The sequence below is a fragment of the Xiphias gladius genome, chromosome 10 (genome assembly GCF_016859285.1).
Source record: "Xiphias gladius isolate SHS-SW01 ecotype Sanya breed wild chromosome 10, ASM1685928v1, whole genome shotgun sequence".
Taxonomy (NCBI): Eukaryota; Metazoa; Chordata; class Actinopteri; order Istiophoriformes; family Xiphiidae; genus Xiphias; species Xiphias gladius.
This window is the reverse complement of record NC_053409.1, coordinates 21,029,286-21,043,465: the sequence shown is the minus strand read 5'-3', so window position 1 is coordinate 21,043,465 and position 14,180 is coordinate 21,029,286. Positions and strand designations below refer to the sequence as shown.

Sequence of the window (14,180 nt, the reverse complement as noted above, 5' to 3'; positions counted from 1 at the left end):
ATTTTCTTATGTGTGGCAAGCAAAGGCAGCGCAGCTGAAGTTTGATAGTTACTGTATATGTTATACCACTCTGACATAAACTGAAATAATTTACTGAAAATTACAGTATAAACCCACAGCCACAGAATACGCAGAGTAATAGAATATTGCTTCAGTTTGTCTTCCGGGAATATATGAAAAGACCATTCTCGACATACATTTATTGAAGAGATTTCATGTTGTTTATTAGTTTCATTACAAAATGAGCTCAATCAATTTTCTTATTAAAGTGAAAGGTTGTTAATTGTGCAATGACATTTTAATATGATGCATTTATCTGTGATTTTAAACCCTCTGAAGAACATGTTGCATTTCTGTTTTAATAATTCTAATAGTCGTTATCAGCAAGGTTTCATTTGTTGCTTATTGCTGATTGTCACTATAGCTATCATTTTACAACAGTCGCTCTTATTTTAAAGTTTGTACAAAAATTTATCAGCCGGCATTAACTGTTTCTGTATTCCTTTAATTCATCTGTGTTGTGCGTGAAGGAGTTTAATCTTCACTGTGCTGATAATATGACCTCCACTGAGGGTCGGTCTATTGGACTCTGGCAGCAATGAGAAAACAGCACCCTCCCATGTTCGTCCAAAACAAAATCGCCTCCCAGCTGGAAAATACAAGCAAAACAAAATCAAGAAAAAACATACCAAAATAATAGTATTCTCTCAACGAAAATTAGTACACAAAACAGTTACTAAACTGGTGATTAGAGAAGTGTCGAATCAAAGTCACATATTATTTATTTTTAAAAATTGGGCACTTAATCAGAAAAATATATTATTATCTGAGCTCAGATGTCAAACATTTGCATATGCACTGCCCATTATTATTATACAACTGGGACTTTAGATGCCTTGCACAAGGGCACATCAAGTTCTGCCGCTGCCGCCTCAAAAGTCTTTGAGACAGCAACATTTTACCTGAAACATGTCGTCTTGAATCGATGGAAGTTCTCTGGGAAACTCCATGTTGTCCGCCACATACTCAGCATAGAGCAGCATGTTACTGAAGTTCAATACTTTCTTCAGAGAAGCCTGCAGGCCGAATGCAGTGTACATCTGCAATACCAAACACAACGTTTGTTTATCACTCAGACAAAGTATGAAACGTGTATTGTGCATTTCAGTTGCATGGTGTTGACTCCTGACCTTTCTTTCAGGGTCCAACAGCATGTCGTACCGACAGCCTGTCTCCTGTAGCCAGTGTGAGGCTCCCTCCTCACAGCCAAATGAAACGACCACCACTTCCACAGAGTGTGCATCCAGGGATCTCTGCAAAATAAGGTCAAATACAGAGACAAAGCCAAATGTAATACAGTATACTATAGATTGTATTTCATAGCTGAGATCAAGGATGATAATGAGGATGATAATAGATCAAGTCTAGATTCATAGATGTGATGGTAACTTTCAATAGTGATATCTGGGGGATGAATATGAATGGTTTAAAAGGAAAATGTTAACATCCAAAGGCCGCTATGCCTTTTACAGTAGTTTGAAGGTGCTGATTGTAGAGATTGTGGTCTGAGCTTACTGTGGTTACTTCTGAGAATAACACTGCAGTAATAATTTGGTCAGATTCTTTTGCTTCCTCACTGATGAGTTTTTTGGCAGCCGCAGGAGGAACATGACTGGAAGCTTTCCAGTTTTTGCTCTCCAATTATGCTGAACTCTTAAGTTCAGTGCGCCTGTTCTGTCTGAAATGTAAAGTGAAAATGATTTACTCAGACTTCATATAATCATGAACCTAAACATAACATTGCTTTAACTTCCAAACACATAACCAGAAGAGAATGTGCCAAACTCTAATTTACATTCAACGGTCGGCACAGTCATGAACATTTTTATAATTAAGGAGAGAAAACAGCAAATAGAGCATTAAGATAAGGTCAGCTACATTTTGCATGTCAAGTGCACATCATCATGTTTTAACTACGTATGAACATAATTGTAGACATGTTCAGTCTCATGTCTTCAAGCCAGCCAAGTCAAGTGTTTGATAATACAGTAGTTACTTTAAGAAAAGGTCCCATACTAGAAAACGAGACGGTTTCTTCTTGAATTGTTCTAGTTTGAACCCACTAGTCAATAGCAGGACTTTCATCCATATCGGTAATATTCTGAACGTCTGCAAGCACTCTGTATATAAGAGGCATAGTAGAGATGTGTGTGTAAAAACCTGAAGAGCAGTTATAGAAACTTATGTAGAAAATGACCAAATAATTATTCAGCCCCTTCTTAATTTTATTCCAGAACTCCTGGATTGCAAGAGTTTTATTTTCATACTCATGTTAAAAATAAATTCTTCTTTTGGGGAAATATTTACTAGCATGACAATAAAACTCACTGTGCTGTAAAAAATATATATATTTTAGAGGATGTGAACTTGCTATGCTGATTTAAAAAAAACATGGATTGTGTTATTTATTTACAGGATGTTACATTAAGCGATGCTGATGAGATTGAATCAAAACAGTAAAGTTTCAGCCCGTAAAAGATAAACATGAGCTGAAAGTCACTAAAACCCTTTGTAGAGCTGAGGGGTACTGCAGAGTCAGATGATTATTATTCGTGGATACATATGAGTTACACCTTTGAAGCACACATTTTCTTTCCTCTTGTTTATAAAAAATATTGACTACCGCAAATTTAAATATTACATAATGAAGTTTTTCATATCCTGTATTGTCAGCAACGTAGAAGGCATTGCGTTGTGACAATTATAATTTTGAAATTGTACAATGTACTTATTACTTTTAGGGCGTGTCATGTTTACCTGATTCTTCTGCAGATCTTTAAGATGGAGACGGCAGAGCAGACAGGAGAACTGACGGATTAACACCAGCAGGATCTTTTTACCTTTCCCCAGATATTTTCCCAGTGTCACTGTTCTGAGAGATGAACAAAAACAGTAAAATGCTAAAGTGGTAAAAAGAAAATGCCAACACACACGTTTTAACAGATATTTAGTCTGGTAATTCATGGTGTTTCTTAACCAGAATGGTTACGTAAAAAGAAATGACTCAAACTCACTCTCCTGTTTTGGCATCAATGAGAGGTATGTCTGGTGAAATACATCTTGGTTGATGGTCCCCAGCCAATATTTTAGCACTAAGTTGTAACTCATCATCCAAACGCTGTAGAAAGGAATCCCACTGCACCTGTGTTACATCAGCCATGCTCAGTAAGAATAAAAAGGTTTAATGGCACTGCTGAGAATACTTTTGAGATTCTTTTTTAAATTTTTAAATAACTCACTGCTAGCTGCTCAAAGTCTTGCACAGCGTCCCGCAAAGCAGCACAGCTGGAAAGTTTTTAGGGTTGTTTTAGTGTATAGGGCCAAATATATTTGAAAGCAACAAAAATGAAGGTTTAAGGTGTGCATTTTGGATGCAATATCTATATAACAGTCATTTGTCTTTTTCTCTCGTATGCCAAAAAATGTAGTTTGGCAGTTCTGGGTGCAAAGCTCTGCGATGAAGGGACTTCATGCTCCATTAAGTAGCGAATATATGTTTTTTTTTTGTTGGGGTTTTTTGCTCTTACTGATTGTTTTTTCTCAGTAGATCCTCTGCGTCCTTTTTCCTCTTGACAGACAGACTGTGAGAGTAGAAAAAATGGAGGTAAACAACTTATTTCTGCATATCTATGTGTTAAGCTGAATCTTCGATGCAACAAGGCTCATAAATCAGTCTACCTTTTAAAAATATATTTTTACAGTAGCAGTAAAATTATTAAAAGGTTTTACAGTTACAGGCTGTTATACTGTGGGTACTGCTCAGAACCTTCTGTACAAGGCTGCAGCAGCTTCAATCAGGCCCAGCAGCGACTGCTTTTGCACAATGCGGATTTTCTGCCTGATGAATTCCTGGACAGAGCCTGTGTGAGATAAAGTGTATGTTAGCGTGTAAAGGTCTGTTAGAGTTCATTCTTTATGTCTAATGATTGACAGGCCTCCTGTGGTCCCTACTTGGGGGATAGCCATAAATTGCCTGCCAACTGCAGAAGAGGGTTTCTGCATGTCTATTTTTATGTGCACTTGTCTGGCCTCACAAAATGCTGCCTACCTTCTTTGCTCTCCTTCTCGGCGAGGTCCAGCAGAGCTTTTCCATTTTCAACAAAAGCTGTGAGAGCTTTCACGCAAGTGACCGCAGTTGGGTTTGCTCCTTCAGCCATTTTCTTTTTGAATGTGGATTTGCAACAATGAAATGAGATATGCAACTTCTTATCAGTGCACCGCAGTTAAATAACCTCCGCTTTCTCTCCAAGTCCAATCTGGGCAGATGAGGAAACAAAAGCTTTTCTGCTGAAGCTCAGTTTAAAGTGGCGATCCACTGATTTTTACACATGAACGTCAGTTCACATGTTTTTGATAAGTACTACTCAGCTTGTGAAACCATTTGTATAATGCCCTCTGTGGCTATGGAGAAGTTTTTTTTTTTTTTTTTTTTTTTTATTAAAGAACTTTATTTAGAGCATTGTCACACAACAATTTGTTGGAGATTGCAGATTTGTATAGAAGTAGCCATGTTTTTTGCCACTATGAGTAGCTTTCTAAAGACTGGGAATATTTTTAAGGCAATATCTCCTGTGTAATCTCAGTTTGGGATTGGAGACAACAGATTTATAACAAAGTCTGCACTAGAATACTGGGGGCATGAAGTTTGAAACACATCAGTGTTTACGAGCTAGGGAGCATGTAACAAATAGATGCTATGGGTTGTATTATGGTAAATAAATCAGTGTTTTTGTAGCTTGAGCTAAGGAAAAAAATTCAGGATTATGGATATGACCATTTTTATTCATCTCTATTTCCTTATTTCTTAGTTGTAGAAATGACAATGACAAATTTATGTTTAAGTTTAAACTTGAGAAAAGGGAAAATACATAGGATCTCATTTGCTCGTGTTATATTTTTCATACTGAATTCATCATTATAGTTAAAGCCCCTACAAATACATAGTCTATAGTGGTTTTTTCACTTTTCCCATATTGCCTGATTAGACTTCTTCTTAGGATTGTGTGGGCATGCACAAACCGCACTTGATTGACGTCCTCCTCATGATTCTGTTGGTTTTGTTGCACCTGTTTTGTGGGACATGTTCCAAAGTTATCTTTCTTATAAATAGTACAAAGCTGTGTCTCAAGTCCAAACTAAACACTAATGTGAACGGCATATCTTAATCTTTATTGTATACTCTGTTTTTGTTTAGTATAAAAGGAATAAACATACCTTACAGTCACATAATACAACTTCACAAAGAGTGAGCAGAATATTTTTTTCCAAAAATGTAATAGCCTTTTTTTCCCCTGAGGCGTTTCTGGAGCTGTTTTCCCACCATCCACAGTTACTTTTAATATTTTAAGCTGTAAACATCTCCACCATTTCCTTTGTACATTGTATTGTGGGCCAGTAGTGCACTGTACATCAGCTGCACACTCAAAAGTCAAAGATTGTTTAGTCCACATACGCACTGTTGTGAGTATACTTTGTCATCTTTCCAGTGTGAATAAACTACACACTCAAAACCTGATTATAATTAGTGTGTAATATAAGTAATGTGAGTTTGTGTGTGTTGCTCCACCCATCTTCAACCTGACATGATGGCTGATCAACCAGAGTAATTGATAACACCTGTGTGGGTTTGCAGGACCTTTAAATCTATAATACTGTACCTCAGGTGTTTTTACGGTTTAATTTTTGCACCAATAACAATATTGTGTAAATAATGCTATAATAGTATTATTTATTATATGGAAAATTGACCTAGATCCAAAAGAGGATTGATTTTAAGCTGCAGATTCTGTTATTAGTTTTCTAGTGCACACATGACAAGCTTTAAGCCCAGTGATTCTTCTTATTTTCTCACGTTTTGTACCTTTGACTTTTTATCAAAGAACCAGATATTTTATAACACAGTAATCTTTAATACGAATGATCAACCGGGAGAGTTTCATGCCAAGCCATTAAGCGGCTTAGTTGTAATGTAGTGAGGCCTGATGAAGGACATAAAACAAAGCTTCTCTTAAATCTTGCCATATCAGGTCAGACAATGAACACTAAATCCAGCATTTTTCATTTTATTGCTCTGAATCTCACATGGACCAGGTTTCTTTTCACAGTAGTTGAAGCATTAATCAACTGACTCCATTTCCAAATCTCTCTGTTCTTGGGATCCATCCTCCTTGGCCTCCTGGAGGTGTTCACTGTTGCTCTCCCGTATGTAGTTGTCCTCTGACTCCAGGACGCTCTCAAAGTGTCCTTGTGATTGGCTAGCGACTGTTTCTGTGGGTATAATATGAGAGATTGTGAAGGAACCGGCAATCTCCTTCAGACGGGCCTGCTCGGCTTTCAGGTTAACCAGTTCCTTGGTCAGTGGAGTTTCGAGTGTCAGGGTCCCAGTGGGGGCAGCAGTGGCAGGGGATTCAGTATTCTGGACAGGGTGGTCATCTTTTGGGTCTTTAGGGGTCGCCTGCATCTCAGAGACCTCCTTCTCTGTGGGTTCAGCGGTGTTGACGTCTGGTTGACTTCCGGCTCCCTGCATCTTCTCATAAAGACTCTTCCTCTCCTCTTGTAGAGCCCTGCACAGATTCTCAAGCTTGTGGTTCTTGATTGTGACAAGCTCAAACTCCTTTTCCTTGATCGCTTTCTGTAAAGGATAAAAACGTATGTAACATACAGTAAAAGTCGGGAAATCTTTGTCTTTTCTAGTACACAGATTTCTTTCAGTGGGTCTTGCATTTATAGCCTAAAACAATCCTTGTTTTAGGCTATAAATGACTGAAGAATATTATTTCTTACATCTGCCACCATGTCAATGAGACTCTTGTTGCAGCCATCAAAGCGAGTCTTCCATGACTGGCACTCCTTCTCCAGCTTTTTCATTTTCTTGGCCATCTACAACACACGCACAAAAATCACATTACACTGCACATAATCAAAGTAACTTCTAAAAATAATTGCCACCATAGAGTGTAGGATTATACGGTCTGTCAGATTTTTGAAGTGTTATTGTAAATCTCATGGGATTTTTTTCTCTTATTCCTGTTTTTATTATCTCAATATTTGCAGATAAACTAAATAGTCTAACCAGTATCTCAAGGCTGACTTCAAATATTCTGTAAAACCATTCTTACTTTGTCCATGTCCTGTTTGAAGCTGCTGTAGACACTGTTACTCTTTGATACCGTGCCCTGGAATTCATCAAACTTCTTGGAGTACATATCGAGCTGAGGAGAAATGGTGAGAAAAACATTTCACTCGTTTCTAGGGAGGTACAAAAACAAGCCAATTTTGCCCATGATGCCCTGTTTATGTACCTGGGTCTTCATATCGATCTCTTGCTCCTTCATGACCTTCACTTGCAATTTATACTCTGCCGCCTGTTTAAGCAGCTGTGGAATGTTTAAATATTTCATCAAAATGAGCATTAGGGGCTTAGAATTACAAATATGTTATTAAAATGCTTGTAGCACTCGACAAATCTGATACACCGAACGTACATGCTCTTTTTCCAGCTTGTGCTTCTCCTCTGCCTCCTTCAGTATCATGTTAGCCTGTGTGAGTTTGGTTTCCAGCAGCTTTTCTTTAAGGTCTCTGTGTTTGAAGACCTTTTCCAGGTTCTGGAAGACATTCAGGTGAATTTATGAGTCGTTTTCAAACAGAAAACTGTTTCATTTCTTGCTTTGGGAGCTTTGGCTACATAAAACTGAAATACTATAGCTAATAAAAGGAGGGATTGGGTCAAATTTACAAATAATTCATCTTTGATAGTGGCACAGAGGCCCAGATTTGTAAGGTTTGACACAGGTTCAGGCAATGTCAAAAGTGTGTGTAGTAGTTTGGGAGGAAAAATTCACATTCTAATGCTTTCCTGTAACTGACCAAATGTCGTGTGACTGTCTGGTCTAAACTCATGTGTAATTAGCATGTGGCAGGATCCCTACCGCCTCTCGCTGGTCGTATTGTGAAATGAGCCCCTTCAGTTTCTCTGCCAGAGCGCTGTTCTCCTGGCACAGCTTGGTGTTACGGCTGCTGTGTTCCTCAATTTGGGCCTGAATCTCACTGAGCGTCCCCTGGAAGTGGGTGGTGATCTCTTTCCTCTTCAGGTCATCCTCTCTGCACCTCTGCAGGGTCTCCTCCTGTGTTTCAGGGATGGATGTTAGAGCTAAAACAACACCGCACAAGATGCATTTGCAGTTAACACATACAGTATATAGATGTTCTAATTTTATATACACATATAATTCAGGGACACCTATAATTCCCAGGTGTCCCTGCATTTTTGACTAGTATTACCGTCCCACCTAAAAGTGAATAGCCCATTTTTTTTAGACTCACATCCCCATTTTCTCAGTTAATTAGCTGCTGCTCCAATTGGCTGCCATACTGTACTGGTGGCTAAAAGTTAGTGAAAGCTGAGTGGCCAGTTTATTGCAAAGTACGTCTAGTGACTGTATAAGTATATATAGACACTAGAATCAGTTGGAATACCTTCTATAGATAGATATAGATCTATAAAGATATTATTTTGATAATAATTTTATTGCCTCAGTCTTTTTGGCTGGACCGCAACAGCGGGGCCAGCCCTCTAAACACAAATGTCAGTGACCGAGTGCAGATGTTACACCATTCGTCGCCAAGTGTTCAAGTATCCCCATATGCTGTTGCTCTTTCAAAATGAACTGCTGCAAATAGTTTCTATTGCATCATCAGGGAGGCGTTTATGGGCAGCGTTGCCAATTTGGCGCCTTTGTCACTAGGTTTACAGATTTTTCACACCTTGTTAGTGACTTTTCTTCACAAAAGCACCTAGCGACAAATCTAGCGACTTTTTGGACAAACCTTTTTCTACTTTCCATAGAAGAGAGTGGCCAGTTTGATGTCGGGTTTTCCCTCCACAGGCACGCTCTATGCATCTCATTCAGTTGAACTCACGGCAGCTGACATTGATGTGAATGAGCTTCTAATTTTCTCCCTGACTGATTATTTTAAAAGTAAATAAAGCCCAAATCACAGCACAGCTGTTGTCTTCAATTTATGTGTTTGGTGATTTTGTCAGATGATGTTGCGGTCATAAAATCAGGATTTTCAGTCAATTAGTGTTTCAGTCACTATTTTATACTTGTTCCGTTATCTGACAACAGAAACAGAAAAACATGTAAATGAGAACAGCTTTATTGGGAATTCAGCTGCATTAAACTGCTGTATATGTGACCAAAGAGAGTAGGCCAGGGGCAAACAGATAAAGGGCGGTCCAGCCACATACTTGGTTTTGACCTCATCTTGTTTCAAGTAAAAATGCCAAACATTTGCTACTGCTTTTCCAGGTTCTCAATTGTGAGAATTTGCTGCTTTTTTGTCATACGTGATGATTAATGGAATTTCTTTGGGTTTTGAAAGTTGTTTGAACAAAACAAGCAATCTAAAGTCACTTTTTTCACTGATTTGACATCTATTATGTAGACTGTAGGTGCCATGTGCCTTATTTCATTCACATTTCCCAAAAATCTGTCTGACATAGTGTTTTTAATATCTTTTGGAAACTGTAGACTTGAATAACACATGACTTCACAGCGTGAGTTGTGGGTGTGGCAGTTTGGGAGGTCAAATCCTGAGCTTTGACATAATGGCTGAACTTTGGTGCCAGCTGATGTCACCTCCTGTAGAGCACACCATATGGTGACAACACCTGGTACCAAAACTCTACTATCAGCACCTGGCAATTTCAGTAGATCAGATACCATAAGTGGATTTAGTATTTAGTTCATTTTAAATAATACTCCTTACTATTACTACTACTACTACTACTACTACTACTACATGTAGAGCAGTCACGTCAGGAGCTGAAGTACCTTTAAGGTCTTGTTGTGCCTCTGCAGCTCTCGGCAGAGCCCCTCCAGTTTACTACGAGCCAGCACAGCCCGGCTGTGCTCGCTCTGCAGCTGGTCCTTCTCCTTCATCACTTGGAGCAATTTCTTCTGCAGAACCTTCAGCTGTTTCTGATCACTGCGATGCTCCTCCAACTGCAAAAGTACACAGAAAAATCTACCACATATCCATAGGGAGAAGATATCTTTTCTGAATACCAATCCTTTTTCCAGCCTAGCTCTGGAGAGAATTTTGTTTTCTTTTTTATTTCTCTTTGCCCCTTCATTCATCATCCTCTCACCAGCTCAGCGTGCTTCTTGATGATGGCCTCCAGTTTCTGTTCTGGAGTGTTGAGTTTGTTCAAACTTTGCATCAGCAGCATGGCTTCCTTTCCTGAACAGCCACACAGAATTTTAAGTTAAACATCTCGCTGATACGTAAATCTTAAGTTATTTACTACAGCAAATATGCGTGAAATTATTTTTGGATTAACCATTCGCGATAACAAGACGTCTGTCGCCCCAAACTGTGAAAAATAATTTTGGCACCTGAGTCTATTGAACAAAATGTAAAAGGCATATGGAAATACTATTATACATGCACTTCTGTTGCAGATGGATGCAGTTACACACATTACAGCTCTGCCTACACACCTATCAGATTCAGTACAGTTTGGACTTCTGCTGACCGAGCTGAATGAAACCCACCTCAGCTAAAATCAATAAAACCTTTTGAAAAAACAAAACACCTAGGTTTTTGAGCATCTTTTTCTCCAGTTTCTGGTCCTTGCGGGCGTCCGCCTCTTTGACGGATGTGATCTCCTCCGTGTCCTCTGGCTCAGCGGGAATCTCGGCTGCCTGGTAGGTGCTAATGATGTCCTCCAGCTGCTGGCCCAGGTCCTCTGTCAGGTCAATGTGCCGACCCTTGGCTGGTGACGCCTCGGGACCTGTGGGTGTAGGGCTGCTCTCCTGACAAGCCTCCATTATTATGAGCTAGTACTGACAGGGAAAGAGTTGGTTTCTGTAAAGGGCCTGAGGAATAAAAGAGATATTTCATCTCATCCTCACATTGTTATCTAAATGATTTGTCTTTCATGATAAAACTCTGACCTCTATTCACATGTTCACTCCTTCTTGTGAGAAGGGTCAGTACTTAAGAGGAAAGAGGAGCAAAGACCGACAACCTTTTTTGAATACTTGGATTCACTGTGAATCATCCAGGCTGACTTTCAATATGAATTTTAACATTGCCGGAGTTCAGCCAACCAGTGTATCGAGTTATTGTTGGCTCCAGAGTGATTCCTAACGTGTCTTGGTTACTTCATTTTGGCTTTTTCAAAAGCTATTCTAGCAAAACATTGAGTCAAAAATATGGAAAAAAAACATTAATTAATTAATTAATTAAATTAATTAATTTTTCAGGCTATATGACAAAAAGGGGCCTTTTTCAAAGCAAACATTTCGACTTGTCATAGTAGTAGAAACACATTTGTCACTACTGTAATAACATTAACAATGGCCTGCTCTCTTCAAGTGTCCCAGTAAGACATGGCAGTGAGCCATCATGCCCGATACTGAAACTGGAGCAGCTAAATGGAATTTAGCCATAATTCATTTTATATTTACACCTACGCTTTTCCTACTGCGACCGTGAACACGACCTATACAGCTAGACAGATAAATCAGCCGGGCTGATATATTGGCCTGTATGAGATATTTTGTAGATCAGAGGTGCAACGATGTTAGTTCATTAATCAATTAGTCAAAAGACAGAAAATCTATTGTGATCAAGCAAAAATGCAAAAACCTTTGATGGTTCCACCTTCTCAAATGTTAAGGTTCACTACCTTTCTTTGTGATATATGACAGTAAAAGTAATATCTCTTGGTTTTGGACTATTGCCGAGACAAAACAAGGCATTTGAAGACGTCACGTCGGACTCTGGGACTTTGTAAAATGTACTGCTATTTTTTAAGCTCAATCTATCTAATTGAGAAAATAATCAGCGGATTAATCGACAATGAAAATATTTGTTAGCTGCAGCCTTATTGCAGATATATAAATATCTGTGTGTATGCTATATGATAAACAAGACAAAGAGCGTGCTGACAAGTTGATTTTCAGATGTAAAATGTTCTGCTCAGTTTTTTATTTTCACAATTCATAGGAGTAAAAACATTTAAGGGATACTTACCAAAAACATTTGTTACGTATTTACACTTATAGCTGTATCAGCCTCAAAAAAATCAGTTGTTCGGGCTATACTTTGCGATCCATTTGCGAATTAAAATTGTTATAGTGTCTTTTAACTGTTTTCTTTTCCCCTGGTGAAAGCCTGAAGCTCCTCCTCTAGTTAATGGAAGAGGTTTAGTAAAATTCAGAAAAGTCCATTTGTGTCTTGGTTTCCCAGTTTACACCCCAAATTTTAGTTCCCCAGGAGGTATCATCATGGTGGCTTTGAGCAAGGCACTAAAAGTCTGCTGTATACTCTGTGCAGCAGCTGCTACTGAGGCACCCGTTTTTCTTGGTCTTGACAGCATGTTATGCTCTACTCAGGCAAAATTTGGAAGATTCTGCCTTTTTTGGCGATAAAAGTGATTCACCACCAGTGATAATAAAAATGATAACAAAGCTTATTAGTGTACCACATCAATTTGAAATTAAGTGCCTTAGTTTGTGTCTGTCTTGTGTTGTACGGGCTCACAGCCACAGTCTGTTTACGTGCATAAAATTAGTGCAGCCTTCACACTGCCTGTGCTTTCACAAGCGGAGTACATGGCACCTGTTCCAGGCCCCACAGGCTATTTTAAGAACTTCTTAATATGGGCAAGTTATTTATTTATTTCTAATCCACGCTTATTGATGTCAATGTCAGTAGTAGTGTATGCAAAAGCTGCATTTTCCAACTATTAAAACATCAATATGACATGAACAATCCCATCTATATTCAATATTTTAAAATGAGGCAGATATCCGAATGGAAGTTCAACTAAAAATACATGACTCTAGGAAAAGGAATTAGTGATTGCTTCAGTGTCCAAGGAAACAACAGTTATAGTGCACAATCATAAAATTAAGCAGTTTAGTTTAGTGCAGAAGTTATGTTTAAAAAAATGGAACTATTATCTGTTAAAATATGACATAGGCAAGTCTCTGTTAATTTAACGTCTTCTCATCTTCAACAAACTTCAGAGCGTGAGAAAGCTATCTAATTCAGACAAACAGTTATAAGTAACTTTTAAGAATAAGAAGAGCTTTGGAAACCATTTAAAGCACAGGATGTAGTTATTTTTATGTTATTTAAGTGTAAATGTCCCTGAAGAAGCAGGGTAAGGAGCAAACAGGGTTCTTACCAGGACCAAGGGCCAGTGGGGGAAAAGGAAGAGTGTCGAGGGGCTCAGGCCAGGCATCCACCACAGATACAACAGCTGTGATACGACCACCTCAAAATAAATCAGAGGAGCACAGCTCACTCTGTGCAGAGAGAGGGAGGACAGAGACATATAGTGTCTCTGTCTCTGTCTAGGACACCCCACTTATAAAAAACAAATCACCTCGTCTGATTATTACCTTGGCATGAATTTACACCAGAGTATGACATATAGTAGCTGTGTGAATACTGAAAGTGTATGAATGTTTTCTCTGTTTAGATCCTAATCAGCCATTTTATGCAATGCCTCTGCTGCTTTAAACCAATGCACTACTAATTTTATTTTAAGATGGGATGCTGTTAAAAGCCATATAATTATTCTAACAAATGGGTCTGACAGGCCTAGTCACTGTGCAGGAGAGAAAAAAAATGAACGATCTCGCTGTTTGGCCAGAATTAGAACAGACCTCCTCCCCAACCCCGAGAAGAGCGTCAGAGCCGGCATAATGCGCTCTAAGATCAGTCATTTCCTAGCTCAATGTATGCTTAACACATGCAGTATTTACTTACAGTACAGTACACAGTATGTGCTACTGTGGAGATGATGCGGATTTGCTGAATTTAACGCAGTAAAGTGGAACCTGAAAATGGTTGAATATTATCCACAAGGTGAGAACTATTTTTGGAAGGATTCATTTATTTTTCTCGTGCCATGTTATGACTGCAGTAATAATTATTCACCAGAGGATGTCACTGGTAGGACTCGCTCCAATTTTTCACTATGGAGATTTGTTTTTTTTCCCCCCACACTCCCTCTCAAGATAAAACGTGAATGATTTCATCTGAAAACTCTTCCTTGTGTGCTCTAATTTAAAGAATCGTGAAATGTGCAGGAGGAA

General features: G+C 38.7%; 2 protein-coding genes across 3 annotated transcripts; both read right to left on the bottom strand.

The window, feature by feature from the left end:
* Window positions 1-226: 226 nt before the first annotated feature.
* LOC120795849 (prostamide/prostaglandin F synthase-like) lies at window positions 227-4,448 on the bottom strand. The gene is made up of 9 exons (XM_040138057.1): window positions 4,109-4,448; window positions 3,827-3,920; window positions 3,588-3,641; window positions 3,300-3,345; window positions 3,075-3,202; window positions 2,818-2,932; window positions 1,191-1,313; window positions 963-1,100; window positions 227-649 (listed from the first exon to the last, which is right to left on the bottom strand). Exons 1-9 carry the CDS (start codon window positions 4,215-4,217, stop codon window positions 542-544), a joined length of 915 nt encoding a protein of 304 aa, XP_039993991.1. The 5' UTR covers window positions 4,218-4,448; the 3' UTR covers window positions 227-541.
* Window positions 4,449-5,973: 1,525 nt separating this feature from the next.
* Window positions 5,974-13,399, bottom strand: txlnbb (taxilin beta b). Of its 2 annotated transcripts, none has more exons than XM_040138055.1 (10): window positions 13,265-13,399; window positions 10,661-10,943; window positions 10,214-10,305; window positions 9,897-10,067; window positions 7,989-8,183; window positions 7,545-7,664; window positions 7,362-7,436; window positions 7,179-7,271; window positions 6,844-6,939; window positions 5,974-6,691 (listed from the first exon to the last, which is right to left on the bottom strand). In XM_040138055.1, the coding sequence occupies exons 2-10, from the start codon at window positions 10,893-10,895 to the stop codon at window positions 6,176-6,178; spliced, it is 1,593 nt and encodes a 530-aa protein (XP_039993989.1). In that variant the 5' UTR covers window positions 10,896-10,943; window positions 13,265-13,399; the 3' UTR covers window positions 5,974-6,175. The 2 variants fall into 2 exon arrangements, with proteins under 2 accessions (XP_039993989.1, XP_039993988.1); XM_040138054.1 differs by having other exon boundaries at window positions 10,661-10,910.
* Between the last annotated feature and the right edge of the window lie 781 nt (window positions 13,400-14,180).

What these genes read in the sequence shown, in the direction of transcription:
- txlnbb (XM_040138055.1), bottom strand. Translation starts at nt 10,895, where the DNA reads ATGGAGGCTTGTCAGGAGAGCAGCCCTACACCCACAGGTCCCGAGGCG. An exon ending in ACAAGCTGGAAAAAGAGCAT is followed by an intron (nt 7,437 to 7,544) that starts GTACGTTCGGTG and finishes AACATTCCACAG; the next exon opens with CTGCTTAAACAGGCGGCAGA. An exon ending in TCAAACAGGACATGGACAAA is followed by an intron (nt 6,940 to 7,178) that starts GTAAGAATGGTT and finishes CGTGTGTTGTAG; the next exon opens with ATGGCCAAGAAAATGAAAAA.
- LOC120795849 (XM_040138057.1), bottom strand. Translation starts at nt 4,217, where the DNA reads ATGGCTGAAGGAGCAAACCCAACTGCGGTCACTTGCGTGAAAGCTCTC. An exon ending in AAGATCTGCAGAAGAATCAG is followed by an intron (nt 1,314 to 2,817) that starts GTAAACATGACA and finishes CTTATTTTGCAG; the next exon opens with AGATCCCTGGATGCACACTC. An exon ending in TGTTGGACCCTGAAAGAAAG is followed by an intron (nt 1,101 to 1,190) that starts GTCAGGAGTCAA and finishes TTGGTATTGCAG; the next exon opens with ATGTACACTGCATTCGGCCT.